This window comes from Gavia stellata, chromosome Z, assembly GCF_030936135.1.
Source record: "Gavia stellata isolate bGavSte3 chromosome Z, bGavSte3.hap2, whole genome shotgun sequence".
Lineage (NCBI taxonomy): Eukaryota > Metazoa > Chordata > Aves > Gaviiformes > Gaviidae > Gavia > Gavia stellata.
Window position 1 is genome coordinate 58,393,044 of NC_082637.1, and position 22,939 is coordinate 58,415,982.

The 22,939-nt window shown below is 45.4% G+C and overlaps 1 protein-coding gene across 1 annotated transcript in view; it reads right to left on the bottom strand.

The window, feature by feature from the left end:
* Positions 1-22,939, bottom strand: part of LOC104257745 (neuronal acetylcholine receptor subunit alpha-7) — a 64,832-nt gene that overhangs the window by 19,746 nt on the left and 22,147 nt on the right. Inside the window, exons 3-6 of the mRNA XM_059833981.1 lie at positions 9,268-9,312; positions 7,958-8,067; positions 4,732-4,811; positions 1,983-2,150 (exon numbers count right to left, since the gene is read on the bottom strand). Of these exons, the coding sequence (XP_059689964.1) occupies positions 1,983-2,150; positions 4,732-4,811; positions 7,958-8,067; positions 9,268-9,312 (403 nt within the window). The remainder of the gene's footprint in view (positions 1-1,982; positions 2,151-4,731; positions 4,812-7,957; positions 8,068-9,267; positions 9,313-22,939) is intronic.

Here is a 22,939-nt window from a genome sequence, read left to right on the forward strand (position 1 = left end):
AACTGATGGTTTATGAGCCAATGTGTGGCAACTCCACCACACATTGTGTGTTGAAGCGTGCTTCGAAGTGTCCTGTGGCAATTGATAAAGGAGAAGAGACACTCCCAAATCAATTACCAGGCAAAAGAAATTTCCTAACACTTGTGGCCAATGATGCACACATGGATGAATAGATTAAAGGGGACAAAGGACAACATGCCTCTGTTCAATGTTGTTTGAAATCTGAAATACATAACTACGGGGTTAAATGAGCCAGTGTAACTCTTAGTGTGTCAGTGTCTTCTGCAACATCTGAGGCAACAGTGCAAGATGTCTGCTGTTCTTAGTCCACATTCTGTGTTTTCTGGCATTTATTTTCATGCCTTCTGAGTCCTTAGAACTTGACTTAGCCAAGAAAGCTCATCTGGGCCAGATCAAAACAGTTCTGAGCATCCCAACCTCAACAAGGAAAAATTTGCAAGCAGTGGCCAAAGATTAACTCAGTAAAAGTATCCAGGGAATGGTGACAAACAGCTGATGTCATGTTCACTAGCCTATGCAGCAGATTTTTTGTGTGACAAGTGCCCCCGGTTCTTATTTTTCTGTCATTCTCTTATACACATTTGCTTTGTTTTATCGAGAAAAACAAACAGGATATGGCTTAATTTTCAAAAGAGGTGTCAAGTTAAGCTTAAAGTCTGTCACATGGTTGAACAATATATCTGTACTGCAGGGTTGGCCATGGTGACCCAGCTGCAGTGGACTGCCTGAGATGCTGTGTGGCAGGGACTGCAGCAGCACAGGAAATGTCAGGGGAGCTGGAAAAACTCAACACCTTGTATCTTTCATGCCATCATAGTTCACCTCTTTTTTATTTCTGTGCACATGACAGAAGATGTGATAATGTGTATGTTCTGGCAGGAGCATTGCAAAGTCTTCATAAAGGATATGGCCATGGCTTGCCTGAGGTGTTACTTAATTCTTTTGCTGTATGAGCTAGATAAGAGCCTGTTTTGTCCACCCTTGGTCAGGGTTGAAGCCGGATAAACCACAGGCATCTCTTAATCAGATATGCAAAGTTATTGGACAGAAATAACCACTATAAAGGAGCAGTGGAAGGTCAGGAGTGCCCTGAAATGAATGGACTTCAGGAGGACTTCCCTAGGGAGTCCTTCGGCTTCTCATGAAACTGAATATTCGTTATGTTTCTTATTGTATTATTTCTCAGATGCCCTACATGGTAAAACTACTGCACACAGGTGGTCAGTGACAGTTGTTTCCTTGTCTACACATCCAGACTAGAAGATGACACATCCGGACTAGAAGATGAAATGTCCCTTCTGCAAGCTCTCCTTAGGGTGGTCTAAGCTCTACCAATTTCCATAGCATTGCTTCTGACTTATACCTACATAAATGGGTTCAAAATAACTCAGTAGGAGCTCACTCCAAATAAGTAGTTCTGGGCATAGATTTCTGTTTTAAAAGTACAGGTATCTTCCAAAGCACAGAAGGGAAGAGAGACATACTGAACTGCGGTTATTTCCAGTTATTATGAACTGGTAGACACTTGGAAGGTTTTCTGGGTGAGAGAGATTCACCTCTGTAAAAGTTCATTCCGGTCTTGCTGACATAGTGTTTTTTACACCAATCAATTTTTGGCTGACATATTAGAGTAGATGTGACAGTAGTGTTCCGTGCACCTACAGGAGACACATCCAAGTTTAGTACTGACAAACTGCTCAGATGCATCAGGACCAGTAGATTTGATTTATATACTCAGTTGGAGGCCATTGCTTCAGAACACAGTGTTTTCAGACACAGTTCAATGAATGCGGCTGAAAGGTTGTCTCTGATCTGTGATTTTTTTCTTTTTTTTTTGCTGCCTTTTACATAAAAACTTTTAATATCTGTATTTCATGTCCCAGGGGGATTGATCATTTCTATATATTTGGGGTTTGCCTTGAAAATTAAACTATTGAAAATCTTTAGGCCAGCCGATTTACCCACTAAATCCCATTCTCCATTTGAGATGTAGTTGGAAATATCAGCCTCGAGCATCTGCAGGTCAATCAACCAGCCACTGTGAGTCCAGGAGCCAAACTTCAAATCACACTTCTGCACATCAAAGGGGAACCAGCGGACATCAATGTAACATGTGCTCTTCAGAATGCCTGTGGATAGAAATCAGTCAGTATCAAGCGTGTGCAGGGTGCAGTTCACCTCTCCCCTTATCTGTCTGATCGATTATGAGCAACTCTCTTCTCCAAAAGTCTGTGTGATGTAGTCATGGGGTAACGAAACAAGTAGTGCAGGTGGAAGATGCTGCCATGAGTGGAATAACTTCCCTTCTGGGGGCACCAGTGAAGATCCCTCTTTCTTTCACTGCATCCTTGAGGTAGGTTGCCCAGGACACTCTGGCCATCCAGGAGCAGTCCAGGCTGTCTCCTAGTGCTGGCTCACCCTTGCAGATCACAGGCAGTGATGCAGGGCCTGACAGGAGCATAGAGTACATAGATGTCCATGCACTGTGGCTGGAAGTACTGTGACAAGGTCTTTGAAAGGAGTTCCTTGTCAGGCCCTGCATTAGACCTACCACGTAAATACATTGTTATGCTAAACCTTGCTTTGCTGGCCTTTATCTGCTGTATGTTAACCTGGGCCTTGAATGTTACTCTGGATGTGTCTAGTCCACTATCATTATTTCATATGACATCTTAAGCAGTTTAGGAGATTAATACTTGTATATTGTTGCAAACTAATTTTTTTTTTTTTTTTTTTTTGTTATGTAGATGCTCCGAACTTTCTTCTTGGGGCCACAGATGTGGCTGTGGGACTTCCCCAGCCATCTGGCAGCATGAAGGACTTGGAGAGTGGGGAAGATTATCTGCACAGCCTGCATCACTGGCAACTGGTGGCAAAGCACAGTGGTCATTCCTGCAAACCCCTACCCCTGTGGGTCTGTGGCTTTGCAGCCTTCACCTTACCTCACCAGTTCAACACATGCTGGCCAGCTCAGAGGCGCTGTGTGAAAGAGAGGCAGCTTCTGCTTCATTGGAAAATTATCTCCAGCTCTGCGCTCTGCACTTAGCCTACCTGTTTGCAGTAATTGTTTCTGTGTGCTCCCTAAAACACCAGCTAATGTGAGTGCCAGCTCTGAGTCACCTAACTGAGCAGTTTGATGTTTTGCAGTTAGTGCTTGAGCCTTGCCTTCTGACAGAGATTTTTGCTTCTTGTCTTTGCCTGCTGCTGCAAAGGCTGAGGGCATTGTGGCATAATCATGTGCGCAAGACAAGTGTACCTGCACAAACACTGCTGCTCTGGGGTGGCTGGGTTCCCTTCATTTGTCCCTTTATGTTCTGGGAGGTCTGACTCCCACTGTCCCATTGCCACTGTCCCACTCCCACTGTCATGGCCATTTTTGGATGGGGTCCATGGAGGCTTTTCTCCCAGTTTCTCCTGAATCTTGGCTCTGTTCCTTTCCTTAACAGCAGACAGCTGTTCCCTTCTTGTCCTTTCTCTCTACTCCTCCACCTATCTTGTTTCTCTAATGGACAGCATCAGTGAGTACAGCCTGCTCTCAGAGTCATGGGAAATAAAACTTTCATGAAGCTTTGGAAACACCATCTTTTCCACTTTTCCATGTTTTCCAGTGTCTTGATTAATCTAGCTGCTTCTGTGAGCCCTTGTTGCCAGTCAGTAGGCTGATAGTCAACTTTTTCCTTCTAAAATTTTGCAAAGTAGTTTGGCAGCAGTTAAATCCCTGTACCAAAGGATTTCCTTTGCTTTATACAACAGATTTTCATTATTACTTCTTCTTTCTTTACTCTTTTCTTGGGTTCTTAAGTAACCAATTCTTCACCATGGAGTTTGTATCTCACCAAGAGGTGAGCGGGACAACAGATCTGCCCATATAGGCACCCTCTGCATCACCTCCCTACCTGGAGGGATGGAGAAGGCTTTGCTCTGGAACATGCCAATTTTATTCCTGCCTCATGTTGCTCCCTGGAGAGCAACCTTAGCCATGGGTCTGTCCCACTGAAAACACAAGGATGCTTTAAGAGGTCTCAAGGGTAGAGATCAACAGAAGACCAGCCACCAATGAAGACCCACGTGTTCGCTGGTAGGCCCTGTGGACGTGCTTGGGGTCAGTCTGCCAGCAGCTATGACACAAAGTTTGGGCATTTCTTGTTCACCACAGTGAGTGACTGTGGGGATAGCCTGTGTATTTGCTGGTAGGCCCTGGCTGCTGTGCCCTACAGACACTGAATTGGCAATACAGATTCACAGAAAGCAGGCTGAGACATGGGTCTGGCTGGCTGAGATTAGTCTCAGTGTGTCTTTTCACCTGGAGTTGTAGCCTCAGCCTGACAGGGAGAACTTCACTGCAGGAGTGCTGCTGTCACGGTCTCCTGTGGTCACACGCCTCTCCACTCTCAAGAAAGGGTTAATTGGATTGCACATGAAACATGACGTGAGTGTGCACACAACCTTGCTGTAGATGACATCTCAGTTTGGCCTCTTAATGTTCTAAGCAAACGGGTCAGGAGAGTGATTTATTGATTTGTGGAGTGGAAATACACGACTAATAATGGACCCAAATTATTTCAGTGGGTTTGTCCCATAATCACACAGTTTGCAAAATTTCCACAGGCTGCTTCTAAACACCTTGGTTTTATTCATGAAGGAAAACTGCTTGTAGTTATTCAAAGCTACACATTGACTAAAAGCAAACAAATGCTCTCTGTGCCCTACCTGGAGGAATATATTGGCAGGATCCAGAGTAATTCACCAGCACATTTGTGTGAAATGTCGCATCAAATCTTTCATCCGCACTATAACACAGTATAAACAAAACAAAACAAAACAAAAAAAAAGAAAAAGCAAGCTGATGTTTGAGTTAAGATGTAGTAACTGCCAACATAAAAATAATACTTTGGCTGAATTTAATGCACAGAATGTCTGAATTAAGGTCCTACACCTAGGTGAAGAGTCCACCCTCGATCAGTATGTCTGCTTCTCATACACACTGTTGGCCTGCACCCAGGCATGCTGGTTGCATGCTGCAATGTCCTCAAAGAAGTGAGGTTCAGAGCTGTTGGATGTCTCAGAGCAAAGGCGGAACTGAAAGGAGCAAAAGTGTCATAGTAGCTGTACCCAAAAACCAGACAGTCAGTAGCATGAGGCTTTTCTGGGGCTGCTGTCAGAATCAGGCAACTCACAGCATAAGTCAAGTTATCTGTTAGCCAGATATCTGTTGTAAGAACAGGCTTGGGGACAAGTGGCTGGAAAGCTGCCCCGCAGAAAAGGACCTGGGGGTGTTGGTCGACAGCCGGCTGAATATGAGCCAGCAGTGTGCCCAGGTGGCCAAGAAGGCCAACGGCATCCTGGCCTGTATCAGAAATAGTGTGGGCAGCAGGAGTAGGGAGGTGATCGTCCCCCTGTAGTTTTGGCACTGGTGAGGCCGCACCTTGAATACTATGTTCAGTTTTGGGTCCTTCACTACAAGAAGGACATTGAGGTGCTGGAGCATGTCCAGAGAAGGGCAACAAAGCTGGTGAGGGGTCTGGAGCACAAGTCTTATGAGGAGTGGCTGAGGGAACTGGGGTTGTTTAGTCTGCAGAAGAGGAGGCTGAGGGGAGAACTTCTTGCTCTCTACAATTACCTGAAAGGGGGTTGTGGTGAGGTGGGTGTTGGTCTCTTCACTCAAGTGAAAAGAGGAAATGGCCTTCAGTTGCGCCAGGGGCGGTTTAGACTGGGTATTAGGAAAAATTTCTTTACTGAGAGAGTGGTGAAGCATTGGAACAGGCTGCCCAGGGACGTGGTGGAGTCATCCTCACTGGAGGTGTTCAAAAAACATGTAGACATGGTACTGCGGGACATGGTTTAGTGGGCATGGTGATGTTGGACTGATGGTTGGACCTGATGATCTTACAGGTCTTTTCCAACCTTAATGATTCTGTGATTCTGTGAATGATGGTGGCCTGAGGCAACAATTCTGCGGTCTCTTAGGACTCAGATGGGCCAAGGGTTTGCTTCAAGCAATGGAGGAAAGCACTAGGAAGAAGTTGTTTTAGATTTGGGGCTTGTAGGAGGAGAGTCATTGAGACTCTAAGAGCAGAAACCAGATGAAAGGGACCAAGAAAAGAGAATTTCTTTAGGATTCCAGCAATTCTGAGAAAAATAAGGGAGTAATGTGCCAGGCAAGGACAAGAATCTTTCAAAGGAGCAGGCCTGGGGACTTGCTCCAGACCGTCTCTTGGGAAGAGATGAAATACAGAGGGTTCCCCTGGCTGATGCTGTAGAGCCTTGCCTGTCATGGCTATGTCTATGTTCATGATTCATGACTGCACCATCTTAGACATCCCGTCTCACAGCCTGATGTGGAAAATTCAGACCCTCCATCCTTCCTGTGACCTGCTCTTTACTCGTGTCTGAGTCCTCAGTCCTCAGAATTGTCCCCAACACAAAACAAAGGGGATAAAATTGAATAGGCTAAGTGCAGAATGAGTGATAACTATCAAAAGACACAAAAGGCAACAAGAAAGATTTTTATAAATGCAAGGAAACAAGGAAAAGACAAAGGACCAGAAGATCCATTACTTGCTGTGGAAGGAGAGGAAACAACAGGGTGCAGAGGGCTGCGGTATCCTGCACCCTCTGTGCTTCACTCTTCACAAACTGGCTCACCACAACTAATTCTCACACAGTAGCAGGAGTCCAGGGCAGAAAAGGGGAGGAATAGATTAAAGAAGTGTAGATAAGACAGATTCCAGTTGGCAGGGCTGATGAAATTTACTTTTGAGAACTGAAGGGACTGGCCGAAATACCCTCTGAAGCATTAACAATTATCTGTGAGAGCTCATGGAGAACAGGAAAGGGCTCAGTGAAATAGGGAAGATCAAAGAGGATTCTGATTATTTTTTTTTTTAATGGTGCAATTATAGACACATCAGCCTAACTTCAAGGATAATGAGGTGAAAACACCTGGCACAGATTTGTCAAGGGCCAACTGCATCAAATCAATCTAATTTTCTTACTGACCAATTGAGTAAGAGGAGACAGGTGATATATCTGAACTTCAGAAAGCAGAAAGTCTTTGCCACATCATGTTCTTATAAACAAACTACAGTAGTATGGACCAGGCTATATGCCTCCTTTTTAGAGACTGAAAAGGAATGAAGAGACTGTGAGGAGTAAAGCTGAAGCAAAGAAGAACACAAACAATTCAGATCACTCCAAGCCTCCTTCACAAATCTTGTAGTGAGGGTTTGGAATGGAAAATGAATCTTGGTGAACTGGGGAAACCAACAGAATTAAATTCAGTCTGGATGATTAGAAAGTATTATCTTTAAAACTGCCAGAGAAAGACAGATCAGTAAAAATCTAGTAAAACAGCAAGGCTGAAGTAAACATCTGGTGTTTGTGATGGATCAAAAAATAAGTCCAAAACTAAGATGTTAGAGCAAAACCAAAATCCCCTCCTCCTGGAAAGTATTAAGAAAACATGTCTAGAGAGTTTACACTCCAATCAACACTGCAGAATTGCTGGCTAGAGAGCTGGATTCAGCTCTGGAGGTGGAAAAACAGATTAGAGAGTGTTCAGAGGGGAAGAGGAGTGATGAGGAAAGTGAGAAGAAAATCCGTTTGTTTAGTTCATGCAGGAACACTATAGCAGAGATATGACAATAGTTTTCCAGGAGAGCCATGGTAATTATAAGGAGAATATGGATTGTTTTCTCTCTGCATTCACTGGGGAAAGGTAAAGAAGACATCTGCAGAACTACAGTAAGGAAGGCTTAGATTGGGTATTAGAAAAATATATTAGCTGGTGCTTGTTTGCTTTTACTGTTACAGTTTCAAGAGTAAGAGCCAAATCCCCAGATGGCAAAAGCCCCAGAATATCAGTGAAGTGTGGCTGATTTCCAACATCTAATGCTCTAGTTCTAGGCTCCCACTGGCCATTGCGCATCTTGCTTACCTGTTATACAGAAGAATGTCTGGTACCCAAATCTGGTCGGCTGGAAATCGCAAGTTCTGCACCCCTGGATATTCATACTGATCCCAAGACAAGTAAACATCAACCCAGTACTGTTGGCAAATACATACATCAGATTATATGAGCTGGTAAAAGTCTTCTAAGTTGTCTGGAATATTATGGGAACAGAATAGATTTTGCCAGTAACAGTAGCACTAGTGTGATAATAGTTTAATGCTCAGCTTTAATTACTAAGAAAGTTTGGCATATATACTGAGGAATCCACGGTGTGATGACTGAATGCTGTGAGCTGTATTTTAATTTAGTGTCTAACCCTTCCACCTTGGGGCATGAAGCCAGGTATCCCAAACCTTTTCTGGTGCGCTGGCAGAAACACTGGCAGTAGGCACCTCAATGAGGCACACTGCTTTTCCCTCCAGAGCTGCGTCTTTACTGAGTGCAAGCCATTAAGGAGATCAGTTTACATGCCTTAAGAAAAGACCGTATCTCTCATTGTATGTGGCCAGCAGCAGACCTGATGGGAAACTACCTCCCCCAAAGCTCTCAGTGAAGATCATTTTTGTTTATCCTGCATGACCGATGCAGGTCATTCCTCAGCTGGAGCAGGTTGCAGAGGAGGGAGGAGGAACGTTTATGGATGACATTTGTAAAGCACGAGGCAAGGCACTCATGTGCCTGGGCACTGCCAGCAGCAATGCAGCATGGGGATCCTTGTGGTCCCTGGCCACCCCACCAGCCCCCCGAGCAGTCTCCATGTGGTCCAGCATGGCTGCATTGCTTCTGTGTTTGGGGTCAGGTGCTGGGGATCTTTGCGTCCTGCCCTCTGTGGGTGCAACTCTGGCTCCCTGTTTCAGACAGAGGTGGGGATTTTGCCAGAAGCCATGAGTGCAGGATGTCCAGGTCTTACTGGGTGTCTGGCTCGTTCACAACAAGTCCCTGTCACTGGCCTTGAAGAGGGCCTTGAGCCCCTTGATGAGTCTCTCCTTCTGCTACCATGTGACCATAACTTTGGGCTCTTTGTTAGTAGATCCCTACCCCACTGGCCTAAAAACGCAGTTGGTTTCACCCTCCAAACGCCAACAGGTCTGCCCAAGGGATTAATGTAGTCTCCTGCATTTCATTTTCAAGGCTAAAAGAAGCACTAAAGAAATTTCAAAGGACTCCAAATGTGTGCTTGTTTCACATCATAAACAAGTTAAAAGACAGCAATCTTGCTTTTCAGCTAAGAAATCACATGCAGTAGTTTGCTATTAGAAAGGGGTTTTTTTTCTTCATTGACACAGGTTACTTACCATTTGCAGCCAAGCATTTGTGATCAGCACCTGATTCTTCTCGTCCTTTGAACAAAAGGGGGAAGGAAAGGGAAGAGAAGAGAAAAAGGGATGAGATTCAAAGTACAGTTTGATTACAGGTGGAAGAGTTTCTGTTTCTTTTAGAAACCGAAGACTCTTGGGGTAAATAAACACAAACTTTATGGAGTAGATTGTGAGCTCAGCGCAAAACCATTGAACTGCATTATATGGCCCAGACAATATGGCTCTTTTCTATCTTTTAAACCTACAGACCTCCTCCATTTATCATAACTGATCAACAACAGAAATGAAAATAATAGATAATCACTCTTACTTTGCTGGGGACAGTCAGACTGCTTACCAAAAGCAGAAGTTTTTCCTTCCAGCTAGGTGGTCAAAACAAGATTGTTTCCAGTACCACACAGCATACAGTACTTGGAGAGATTTTATTTGTATTTGCTGCCACTGCAATTGTGAAATGGTGCTGGAAGTGCTGTTCCTTTGGAGTGTCAGCGTTATGTAGCTTAGCTCAGGCTGAAAGGGAAGGGAGGGCTGGCCTTGGGCAAAAGCTAGGACATGGCAAAAGGACACGAATGCTGCCAGAGAGGGAGCTCACATGGCGCCCGCACAGAGCAGGATTCTGTGGGTTTAGACACGTGAATGCAGAGGCCACAGGGAAGCAGCTCTGACTCACAACAGAAACAAAGCTCTCACCCAGCTGGTCTCCAAGTGCTTTGGGGTGCTGCAGGGTGCCCAGCTTGCTGCAGTTAGCCTGCAGGTGCAGGACCCTGTGGTGCTACTGCCACAGTGGGGATGGAGAGCAGGGCTGCAGAGTTACTGTGGTGCAGATACCCAGATCCACACCCCTGCCTGGAACAGCTCCAAATACCACCCCAGGCATGCCCTGCACTTCCCAGGAGCTGAGGCTGGGGTACTCAGGAAGGCTGTCTCACTGTATACCAAACTGTCTCTACACCACAGGGACGTATTTCTTCCCCCTCAGAGCATCACCTGTGTTCAACTTTTACCTCTCCAGAGAGCACTCCAGCTTTGACTGAGGTGAGTCCTGAAGCTTGGTTTTGATGCTGGAGATGGGGGCAGGCCTGACCAGTGCAGCCACTCTCCGAGAAAACCACATTCTTGGCCAAGAGGCATACCAAAAAGCAACAGTTTCCCCCTCTGATTCAGCTCAGCTCTCTTGGGCACATGTTAGGAAGCACAGCTATGGCCTGGCCCAGGTGACTCACTTGTCCATAGCAAAGTGGAAATACCTTCAACCTGTTTTCTCCAGATTGCCACCCCATGGTGCATTGACTTCACTCCTCTTCCTATAGATAAGTTGAAAGAAACTATGATTTGAGGCCCTGAAACAGTACTCTTCTTTAATTAGAGGGAAAATTTTTGTTTGACTGTGTTCTTCCCATTCTTCCATAGTCAAGGATAAACATAGAACTCATGCAGACACCAGAGATTAGCTACATTACAAGGAAGATAAGGAGCTTTCTGAAGGACAGAGGTATGTTTTAGCATCAGACAAAGCTGCTGTGAAACTCTGCAGCAAACCCTGTGAGCTGCAGCCCATCATTACTGCTCTGCAGTGATCAAATCTCAGGGTGCAACACAGAAGTGTGGGAACGTGGAGGCACCAACAGGATGCAAACACTCATGGCAAGTATGCTGTAAGAACAGCCAGACAGAGAGCTTCACCAAGATGCAAGACGATGCGTTGACCTAGCAAATTTCTAAGGAGAATCTCCACCACCTACCCATGGGTCCAGGCTCCCTCCTGATCAACTTACTTCCCAGGCTCATAATGATAACCACATGGTGCCAGTGCCCAGCTCTTCCAGACGGCTGAGCTACCTATTCATGTATCTTTGTGGTGTTCATGCCCTAAGAAGCGCATACGGTTGTCTGCAGTGTTTGGGGTGGGAGATGTTGCAATTGCAGACTGCTCTGGCAGGCATTTAAACCCTACAGAGTACCCTGGGCATGCAGGCCCTCTCTGGTCACATCCTTAATGTAGTAGATGAGGTAGTGTGTGCTTGCCATTGTCCTCCATGCCAAATGTCTATCTCACTACCACCTCTCCTGCTCCACTTGAGTCTATGCCACTTCTACTCTTCATTGGCACTCAATGTCCAAAAAGCCTGGTCTCTAAAACCAGAAGGTAAACCGCAGCCCTGAAATAGCTTGGGCTTTTTGGTTCATGCTGATCCTAAATTATGCTTTTTTTTGCAGTACTTACTGGTTAACAAGGTAGTAAAGCCAAAACTGCCTTACTCACTTTGGAAAAATACCAGTCTGCTCACCTCAAGCTACATTCATGCTCTCTTTCCTCCCCTCCACCTCTCCAGAGTTATCCTCGCAGTACATATGCAAAGAAACTACCCCAGAAGTGCCCGGAAAGATGTAAGCTGCTCAAAAGCAGACTGCATGATCTCACACTGAGCTGCATAACTAGGTGCATGCTTCCTTCTTTGAGGCCTTGGGGTTTACTTCTTATGTGTCCCATGCAGGACCACTGCATGACTGAAGACTCCCAGGCTAATGCATGAAGCAGAGCTGCCTGGAGAAGCCTCCTGATGATTGATTCCCCAGCACACAGGCTACTGGTACTGCTGAACCCTTAGCATGAACCTCGTCTGTGTGATGATCTCCTCTCTTCTCTCACTTGGGTTGTTGGAGCTGCAGAAACACCCCAACCTAGAAAGGGAGACATCATTGATCTGGAGGATTGTTGACTGTTTTGGCACAGTGGGCTGAGTTATCCTCTGCAGCCAGACTCCTGTCCCCAGGAAAAGCAAACTTCAGGCATGAAACAGACCTTTGCCATAGTCCTCCATGCAAAACTCTCTATCACAAGACCTCTTCTTCTGCTCCTCTTGAGTTCCCTTGAGACCTGCCTAAACAGCTTCTGCTGCTGGGACGTGCCACACAAAAATCAGCTGGGATTTTATATCATGTTGTACTGCTCATACATTTCTTTTTGACCTCTCTGCTGCTCCTCAAATCGTGGCAGCAAATATGTGCCTCTCTTTGTGCAAACCACAACCAGCCTCCAGAGATCTGGTCCATCTGCAACTCCCTTTGTCCCCTTGGATGCAACTGCTGAAGCAACTGTAAGAAAGTCCACAGAATAATAAGAAAAGAAAAATCCCACACAAGACTAAGCTTGTTGAAACACATTTTTTAGATGCTGAAGGATTCAAAGAGATAAACACCAACTTGGAAAAGTATGAAATCCTAAAGTGAAAAAAATCAGAGCTGGTAACTGATGGGGTCATCAGGGCTATTTGTGTCAACTGACTGGGGAAATGAAAGAAACCCAGCAATACAGAGGCTGTGTCCCAGGGATCCTCAGAGGCCAGCCCTTCCTCATCTGACTGATGCCTTCCTGGCCACTAATGACTCCTCAGGTGTCTTCTAGAGTTAGTGAGCATGATGCTTGTCTGAGTTGCTCATTAAATCCTAGCAATATTTTGTGTTGCTAGCCAATCAATAATTGCTTTATACTTGTAAGCTTCACATGTCCTCCTTGCCAAGCCTTTCTGCATACTGCATACTGCTAAAGAAGCCTCAACATGGGCTGCACCTGTTAGGCAGTTCCTTTCCTGTGCAAAAGGAAGGATTTCCCCCAAGGACATTGCACCCTACAGGGAAGGGGAGGAGGGGACCTTCCTTTTTTTCTTGACTACCTGACAGCCGCAGGGGGATTCATTAAAGTGCAATGTAGATCTGGAATGTCTATGGGTTTCCTGCATGTGGAGATTCCTCCTGTCAGCAGCCTTTCATGTGTGGCTCTGGATTTACAAGGAAACTCCCTTTTACCTGACATAGTAAGTTTATACTTAACAGACTCCATGTCTGCAAAGGAAAATATCTAGGGCTGACTTCTGTATTTCACAAAACAGTCTGTTGCCCTTACCTGCTCCCCTGTCACACCTCTGTCAGCTCCTTGTTCAAAGTCAGATGCTAATGACCTTGGTAATCGGCTTTGACTCCAAGCAATTACTTAGCCATGTATTCCAGGTAGCATTAAATTCATTATCTTGGGCACACTTTGCCTCCTTTTCACAGGGCTACTGAGCTCCCCATTTTTGTCCTGCTTCTCAGATTTTTTCTGCATTCAAAGGAAAGCTTGTTTGTTAGAGTTCTCACAGGTTTATCTACAGCGTTACCATGCCCTGCATGGTCTTCCTTGTCTTGCCTTTTGATAACAGCAGTCAGCAAAAGTACAAAATCTAACCAGGGCTTTGGGCTGCTTATGGCTCTCTGAGCCTTGGGGGGAAAAAAATGTCACTTCAGGATGTTTTCATGGCCATTCAGAGTCGATTCTCATCCTTCCCTTCAGGCTGCTGAGCTTTCAAAGGGTTTTTAGCTTTACGGATAGCAAAAGACAGAAAATGCTATTTCCGTATTTAGCACTGATCAACAGATGCAGCTTGATGGGTCCTTTTTATCGCAGGATGGAACAGAAAGTTTTCCAAACGAGGATCTGAGTTTGCCAGAAGTGCCTGGTTTGCAGGAGCAGTAAAGCTCACTTTACACTGCCTAGGCATGCGTCCCAGTGTAGCTCACTTCCTAAGCCCCTTCTAGAGAAGGACCCCGAGGAGCCTGGTCAGGGGAAGAGTTCATGCTGGGGCTGCCCAGGAGGTGAGGGCTGTGGGAGTCTAAAGTCTGAATCCATCCCCTGTTAGAGCAAGAGGCTTTTAAGGGCAGAGGTGTTTATGGAGCTTTCCACATTTGCAGGTGTGGTGGTTTACTGAGCCGTGTAGCCTTGCATCCTATAAGGAAATAGTTTGGCCTTTGGAGTGGGCTGGTTGCTTTGCCTTCCCAGAGCTGCGGAGGAATCACAGCTTGTGCTGCCTTCATCATGACCTGTGGACTGTGTGCATCTCTGAGATACCTGGGTACAGGAGGGACCATATCTGTCTGTTAAAAAGATACTTACAGACAACCATGAGAGTGTTTGTGCCTTACTCTGTCCCAAGAGATTCACTGACTGGTACTGCTTTGGCTAAGTAAAAGCTAATTCTTGAGCTTGGGAAGTGCTGGAAGTGGTTCCCTCACTGTGTGTCATTGGTTTGTGCAGAGGTATTTAAGATTAGTTCTGAGGATGTCTTCCATCCCAGGAGAAAACTTGAATAATCCATCACGCTGTGCAAGGTTTCTGTCTCACTTGGCAGTGTCAGCCTTAGGGATGACCCTCCCCCCATGTTTGGTGGGCTCTCAGCTCCCAGCTCTCCCTGTAGCAAAGCAACCAAAGCAGCCATGCTAAGATCCCAGGTGAGGCTAAGATGACTAGCCCCCAGAGATGCTTTTCCAGCGCTCCCCTGGCAGTTCCCCTGGGCTGCAAATGTTCAGCTCAGACAAATAATTTTGCTTCTGATACTCAAAAATGCTGGGAAAACTAATGCTGTGTTCACTAGCTAGTGCAACAGTTGCCCTCTAAATCCTTCCTGTCTTTATCTGGGTCACTTTCTCCCCTTTCTATCTCCAGCCTGACACCGGTTAATCCTCTGACCTGGATATCTGCTTATTCCTACAGCCACCTTTGACCCATGGTGAGTGACAGAGTTAGTTTGGTTTGTTCTGGTGCACATGCTGCAACATGTGAATGTTTTAGTTTGGTTTTCTTTTCCCTGCTCTCAATCCAAAGCTTACACTGTATGTAGGTCTGCCTGCCTTTTGCACCACTGCCTGTCAGTAGATTCTCCATCAACAGGCTAACATCTACATAAAATGTAACTGCGTCAGCCCCATAATTACCTGGGTCATAGCACATGGACAAAAAAACCAAAGACTTTCCTGGTTCAGTACCCACATCATATGGTAACATGTCATCTCTGTAGCAAGGCACTTGTTAACAGGTGACTGACAGGTATCATGAATCCTTGCCCTCTCACAGAGCCACAGAACTGGGAGTTGAATCAGCCATTGATTTATTGCAAGACACAATCAGAAAAGTCCCAAATTGAACAGGTAACTCTCAGAGGTCACCAAAGGCCACATATGGCTACTTTGGTTAATTTCTTTCTTCTTTTTTTTTTTTTTGACACTGTTTTTGTGCCTGAATATGAGGAGCGATATGGCCAAGAGACATGGAGACATTGACATGCAGACTTTGAAAGTTTTGTTAGCAGAGACATTGGTCTCCACATGGGATTTTGATCAAGAGTATCAAAAGGAATTGATAAGACTTTCAAATGCTTGTATGCTTAGTCTACGACTGCAGCAGGCAGTCCTTTCCGTTGCTGAAACACCCATCTGCCCACAGCCTTCAGCTGATTAACTAAAACTCAACTTAAATGCATTGTATGGTTGAAGTCCCACAAAGCCAGGCAGTTTGAGGAAAACCCGGGTTGCCTTGGCAACATTCAGTAAGCATTGCTGGACAGCCTTTATATTTCAGAGGTCTCATTAAAAAGTTGGAATAAATGTTGCCATGGTAAAATCAACTTTGAAGAGACACCTGATGTTTAAGTACTTAATCTCAATACCTTCAACAAAGCACCCTCAGGAGGAAGGTTGGAATCAGAGGGGCCCAGAGTCAAGGTGAAAGCTTGGGGAGAGGTACAAAAATACAGTGGAATAACAAAGGTTGAACAAACATCCACCGATGCCTGCTGAGCATTTCTTAGCCCATCAGGATGGAGATGCAGCCAGACTAGTGTTGTCAAGCCAAGGAGGATATTGTTAAGAGCTCATAGCTGAACACCCACACCTCCCTGCTTTTCTCATTTTGTTGCTTGGGCCTTTTCTCCTATGAATGGTTGGAGGTGAAGTCTCATAAGTGTTTTTCACCTAAGGTTGAGCCACATTCCCATGGATTGCCACTGGCTTCTCCCTGAGGTCATGCCTTGCTTGGTCCCTCTCCTGTCTTGGAGAGGCACGTGTCCCTTCATTGTGGACAAGCAGTGCAATCTGCTTTTGGTCTTTGCACTGGGTAGCAGCATGAGGCTGCCTGGTCCCACTGCCTTTAACACCCACAGTGTTCTCCTCCACAGAAGAGCATTCTGGGGGGAGTATCATTGCACCCATATCTGCTGCTTACAGCAGCCCTGTGCACATTTGCTTTCATAGCAGGAGCTTTACATAATGAAGTGTCTGGCCACTGTCAGATCACACTCCTTCCCTTGCAAACCCCTGGAGCCAGGAGCAATCACCTGTGGTGAGAGTGAAGAGTTTAAGACAACCCTGTACTGGGAGGGGCACAGCGTTCAAACAGGGGCTGTGTGAGAACAGCCTGCAAACGCAGGGATGCCAGCCATGTTCCTCAGGAAATATAACACATGAGCAACAAAGTCCGTGAAAGGTGTTTCCTGTGAAGGCCTTGGCTCCTCGTACATCAGAGACCAACCAGTTGCTTTGGTACGGATGTTAAATGCAAAGGCCCGGATGCAAAAGCCACTGGAGGAAGTACTGAACCTGCGCATTCCCCAAAGGTGAGAGTGGGAGGAAGGAACAAGGCAAGAAATACCATTTTCTGCTGCTAGCCAGGGCGTCAGAGGAGGCAGCCCTCCCACTCACTCACACAACTGGTGACTGAGAGTCTGCCATGCCTACAAATTTGTGCCTTACCTGCCTTTTTGCCCACATTTTCCAATTTACACTGCCATTGTGGTGAAAAAAGGCAGAATTGTTCTTGCCCTGCACATGTGACATGACCTTCAACTACAGCCCGGGGCTGTGGGTACCTACCTTAGGAAACTAATTTTATTTTTCCAAGATGCAGCTTCTCAGCATCAGGACTGCTGTGAAGTGTGTCACATTATGCACTCCAGCACTGCTTTTGAGACTGTTTGACCTCAAGCCCTTCAACAAAGACCTGCAAATTCCAGGGACTACCTGTCCCCACACTGTTATGGCATCCTGGGGAGAGTAAAGCCACCAGCTTTGTCCGGCTGTTTCACAGATGCTTCTCACGGAAACCCCAGGAGCTGGATCAGAGGGCCTCACATGGCTTTCCAGCACAACCCTGCTCTCTGACTGCTTGGATGAACTGACGTACATGCTTGGTTCCTGTGGGAAAAGATGTTATGCCATCATTCAAAAGCAGTCAGTCCTCCGTTAAAATCCCAAGTCATCCGCACATAGCATGTAGGTGGTTTGTATATTCTCCAGGGTGGATACCTCATCCTGAAATATCCCTCCATGTGTTTTGTGCACAGTCCACAGGTGTTTCAATAAACAGGACTAGACACAAGTCATTATTCCAAGCTATTTATTATTCATTGCCTTTTTCAGCATTTGAAATCACAGGGAAAGAAGTGGGAGGAGGGTTGAGAAAGGTCCCAAATAGGCCAACCCTGAATACTTCTCAGACACTTGCACTCAGGCTATCTGCAGGGCTGCCTTTGCTTTTTCTTCCTGTATTTCCACGCTGCTGTGACAGCACAGCAAAGTAAGGGGACGTAGGCCTGTTCAAAAACTCAAGTGAGCCTTGGGGGCTCACCTTAAAGTCTGTGATCAGGGATGGAAAACAGGGACAAAGTTTTTTACTGAGGAGCTGAAATCACTGTCTCTCAGGAGTTACACTCAGAGAACACAGTGTTAAAATACTAACCTTCCAAACAATAAGAAACTAAGAAATACTAGTTCAAGGCCACCACAACAGCTTTGGTTTAACTGCTTTATTGCAACTGGTGGCCTCAGGAACATGACCATTCACAGGGCCCCTGCCCCATGCCAGCTTCCACAGTCCCCTGGCAACAGTGAGGCAGGGCCAGGAGAAGTATCTGATTTCTAGGGACCCTGCTGCCTTTCCTGGAAGGAGATGTGGAAAATGTTTTCCATTTCAAGCAGCTGAGTGCTTCTCCAAAGCATGACTTTCTTTCCCTGCCACCGCTATTAAATTCCTGAGTGATAATGAGGAAAATCTCACTTTAAATAAATTTTGCTCCTGTGCACCTTGGGCAGCTGATGTAAAAGTACTAAAGTCTCTTAAAAATCCTTGATGGCTCAAATTAGTTACCCAAGATTAAGGAATATCCATGGGCTCAAGGTCTAAATTCCCACATCTTCAAACAGCATAATACAGACTTTTCACCAAGCAGGCAGAATATTGGTTAGTTATTGTGAAATGCCCAAGCTGGATGACCAACACTGAAAACCCCAGAAGGAAATCAGCCATTCTTTTCTTAGAGTCACCGCCACCAAGTACAGCTTGGGGAACTACGCTGAGAGAAAACAAACTGTTGAATTGCGGCTCACTAAGTGAGCCCTCTCTGCTCTTTTCCCTGAGCCAGGCAGAAGCCAATGAAAAAAAGCTGCAGGTAAAATTCAGGTAAGTAAGGCTTCATCATAATGTTTCATGCACATGTGTGCACAACGTAGTATTAGACAAGAAGCCATAATACCCACGGTGCCGAACTTCATTGTGCTAGCAAACTCATGTGTCACATGTTTAATTGGTTTAGTGAAACTGGTATTTTGATAATGCCTGCCACTTAGAAGGCAGCCAAAATACTAACTCATGGCTCAATTACCCCTGGCTTTCCCAGTTTTTGAGCTCCTTCCATGCTAATGAAGAGGCCAATTTATTTAATTTTTCTTCCCAGAGTTCAAAATTGGTTACAGTAAGTGACTAGGAGAGAAAGTTTGGGATTTGACTTAAATGAATCTGTTGGTCTAGCAACCTTTCTATAATTTTTCTGCCTGGAATTTTAATGACTACTATTCATGATCACCAATTACTGATTTTCAGCTTTTATAATGATGTCCAGTCTGTTTTCCTTCTCAGTTACGCCATTTTGCATCAGTCTCACTGCTCTGGTCTCACTGAATTTGCTCTTGCGAGATGATACTGAAACTTCTGGTGGAGAAAAAACTTTCTGGAAATATATGTGGTTTGGTAGAGTAGGTCTATACAAGAAGAAACAGAGTAAAAGTAGCTTGCAAAGATTATACAGGAAGCCCACAGATAAATGCAAAGGCATTACTAGGAGAGGAAAAAGAAAGATACTTCAATCTAGAAGGATTGAAAGGGCATTCAGATCTGACAGAGGTGATGTGAAGAAACAAGGGCTGTGTCAGACAGAAGGTACCATAAGGCTGGGTGTCACCTTCCTCCTGCCTTCTCACCTTCACTTTATGGAACAGAGTCTACTGACAAGCAGCCGCTAGCTTTGGCAGTTGTCACTCAAATGGAGAACTCTCCAGCAAAGAGCTCGTTGCACACCAGCTCTTGGAGACTGACATTGAGTGTCCTGCTAATTGAGGAACAGATCACCTGGGAAGTGAGCAGGCTGATGAGGGTATCTCTGTTGTGAAGAGATGCCGGTATTTAAAGGTTGTTCTCTCACCAAACACTTCCTCAAAAAAAACCCCAAGCCAACCCAAAATCAAAAAAACCCAAACCCCTTCAGGGCTGCAGTCCCTGATTTAAGGGAAAACCAGTGCAAGCTAAAGCTTGACCCCAACAGTTTGGTAAGTTCCTGGTAGATAAGATAAAAACTGCTGTGCTGCTAAGCTAGTATGGCTGCTTATAGTGGTAATGACTGCATCTCAATGCTCAGGGAAAGTATGTGACGATCTTTTCCCTTGGTTTCCTTGCACAGCAAGGCACAGACCCAGTTTTCAGGAGGAAACCTGAATCTTTGTTCTTTGTTGCCCCACTAAATTCTTCTGTTACCTTGTCTTATTTCTTTCCAAACCTGTCCAGAGCTTTGACACACTGCAGCAACAAAATCTGCAGTTTAAGTGGGATTGTTTGCAAGCATGTGTTTGCAAGTAATGTTTGTGATCATCCTGCAGTCCCTAGGATGTACGATCATTTTACACACTGTTCAATCAAATCCAAACAGTACATACTAAATATTCCAGATATAGCATTCAGCCCAAAATGCAGTAAAATTATGTATTTTTTGTCTTCTGGATGTGTAAAATGACTCATGGATGGTTAGGGGTTTTTTCAGTATTTTTTTGGCTTCCTATTGGACACTCGCAGTCCCTTTTTCTGGTTGTTATGCCCTCTGAAACAGGAGGAAATTTCCACAAAAACACCTAAACAACCATGTCACATTACATACTCGGGCAACCTGTCAGCTGCTGTGGTGGTTTTCTGGGTCAGTAGCAGCTGGAAGGGTGAACATGGAGGAGAAAAGTACTACAGGACTTTACCAAATGCAGGGAGTCAAACAGCCAGGCCCTTCGGATGGCTTTGCAGAAGACAACACTGTCAGGAACAGTGTGGCAGCTAGGCTCTCCTCCTTGCTAATGAGTCTGCTTAGCAGTGTATAGCCTCTGAAAGGCAACAACACCATAGTTACTGGAAACCTCAGACATGTCTTTGCTTTTGGAAGGGGATTTTTAGGCATTTACTATCTCTGCAGCACTGTGCAGCCACCTTGTAGCACTCTTCTTAAAATTAGGCACTTTATTTAGAGGATTTTTTAAAAACGTGTGATACATTTCTGGTCTGGCCATGATTTTCTTCTTCATACTCTTCTGCTGGTTGACTGCTTGGTTTCTTTTTCTCTTTGTACAGTTAAAATTGCAGCTTGAGGAAACATGAAGCCTAGAAAGCTAATAAAACAAGCTTTTTCTGTGGACTACCAAGTGCAGTGAGGCTATTGTTGCAGCAGTACTGATGCACTGACTCAAAGATAATGGTAAATCGTATCATTAGCAGAAAGAAAGCTGGAAAGTAAAGACTGTATTTTTTTTAATAGCTCACCAGTTCTTCAACATAAAGCACGTAGACCCCTTCAGATAAGGTCCTCTGCAAATGCCAACAAGAGCAATGAAAGCCATCATTTATGATGGCAAATGGTTACTACCTAGCAGGCTCCTATCACATTAAGCCAAGGGAAAAATGCTTGCATTTCCTCTGCTGTGAAAAATGTCATACCTCATGTCTTAATCGCTTTAGCCTGACCAGCTGGCTGAGCTCTTAGACAAAATAAGAAGAGAATTCTTGTTCCCAGTACTCTCATATGTGGTCTACACTTGCTTGGGCTGGAAGGGCTTGGCAGGGCCTGACAGTACTCTGTGGGAGACACCACCAGCCAAATGCCCTGCTGATGCACAGGGAGTGCCTGGCTCCTGCCAGGGAAGGGTGGAGGGCAACTCCAAGCAAAAGTGACCCTCAGAAACTGCATACACATGAGACAGCTGAGCATGAAGTTGTCCTTACATGTAGAGGACAAGGCATACTGAACTGAGCCCTGTTGGTAAACAGGGGGTGTAACAGTCCTTCTTTCTGCTCATTTGTTTCCTGGATATAAGAGGCCTGTCTTGGCTGTAGTTGTGAATTAATATAATTTTGGAATAAGTCCTAACCCTAATGACAGTAAGTCCTTCACTTGCATTCGTCTACCACAACTGTGACAAGCAGAGAACATGTTCTTCACGGCATTGAGTATGATGGCTGGGTTTGAGTGCTAAAACTCACACAGATCCTGTGCAGGTAAATACATGCTCTTAGGAGCAGAAAGCCTAATCCAAGGTAGTCATGTTTTGAAATTTTCTTTGGACATGAGAAGAGGAGCTGAGATTTTAAGTAAAGTCACTTGTCACTACTATTTGGCAAACCACAGAGCTGTCTTTCCTCTCTGTGTAGCAAAGTGAATCTAGATTGTCATCAATGCTGTTCTCAGCAGACTGGCTGTAGCAGATGAATTTAGATTTCATTACATTATAATACAGTATGTGTAGGAAACAGAATTATGGAGGCACATCATGGAACTTGTCCCAGGTAGAAGTGCATTAGATGTGATGACAGGTCTTGGCAAGGAGTGAGTTTCTGTGAGTATCAGTGGCAGACCCCTTCTTCCTTCCATGCTACAATAAAAGAGGAGACTTGTTTTCACCTTCTTTACATTGTTTCCTCTCACAGGGAAACCAGTCCAGGGTCCACTGTCTCACAGCTGTTGCAGTGACTACTTGCAAAGCATCCCAGTGAGGCCAGCGGTACTGTTGTATGCTGTGGCACACCATACTCCCCTGAGTACAGAGTGCTTGTTTCCTGATGCGTGAAGATCCCTCTGGCTGGGATCTTGCCTAGCACCCTGCTCTGTTACGATAATGGAGCATGCTGGACACATAAGTCCTCAGAAAGAGCAACTCTGCGCTTTGTTAGTGCATAAACCATTGGCAAGACTGTGATGCTGTCTGTCCCCTTCCCCAAACGAGAAGCAACTCTGCACCAGTTGCTTTGTCTTGTGCCAGGCAGGGCAACTGAGGAGACAGAGTCTACTGACCCCCACCTCCCATTTGAGTGAACAGAGAGACGCCTGCTTGGTTTGTCACATGGTGTGTCAGCTAATAGAGGTTACACCTCCTTTGTACCTTGCTTGCTACTCTTTACATCACTGTGGCTATCATGACCTTCCTTTTAAAAAGACATTTTCTTCAGCAGCTGGAGCATCCAGACACTGCAGTTTGTCCAGCTAGCCATGGAGGCTGAGGGGCTGTGTCCACGCTCACGACCTGCTTGCTGCTGGCATTTTCCTGCATTGCTTCCTGATTTAGGGACTCATGGGAGCAGTATTTTGTGGATTTTCAGGCTGTTTGGTTTAGCCACTTGTTCTCATGGGGCACTTCCACTTACCAGATGTCTGCCGGAAATACAATAAAGCAGAGAGGAAACAGTCTTGGAGGTTCCTGGAGTGTGTGGAAGATAACTTCCTGACACAGCTGGTGAGTGAGCCAACTAGGGAAGGTGCCC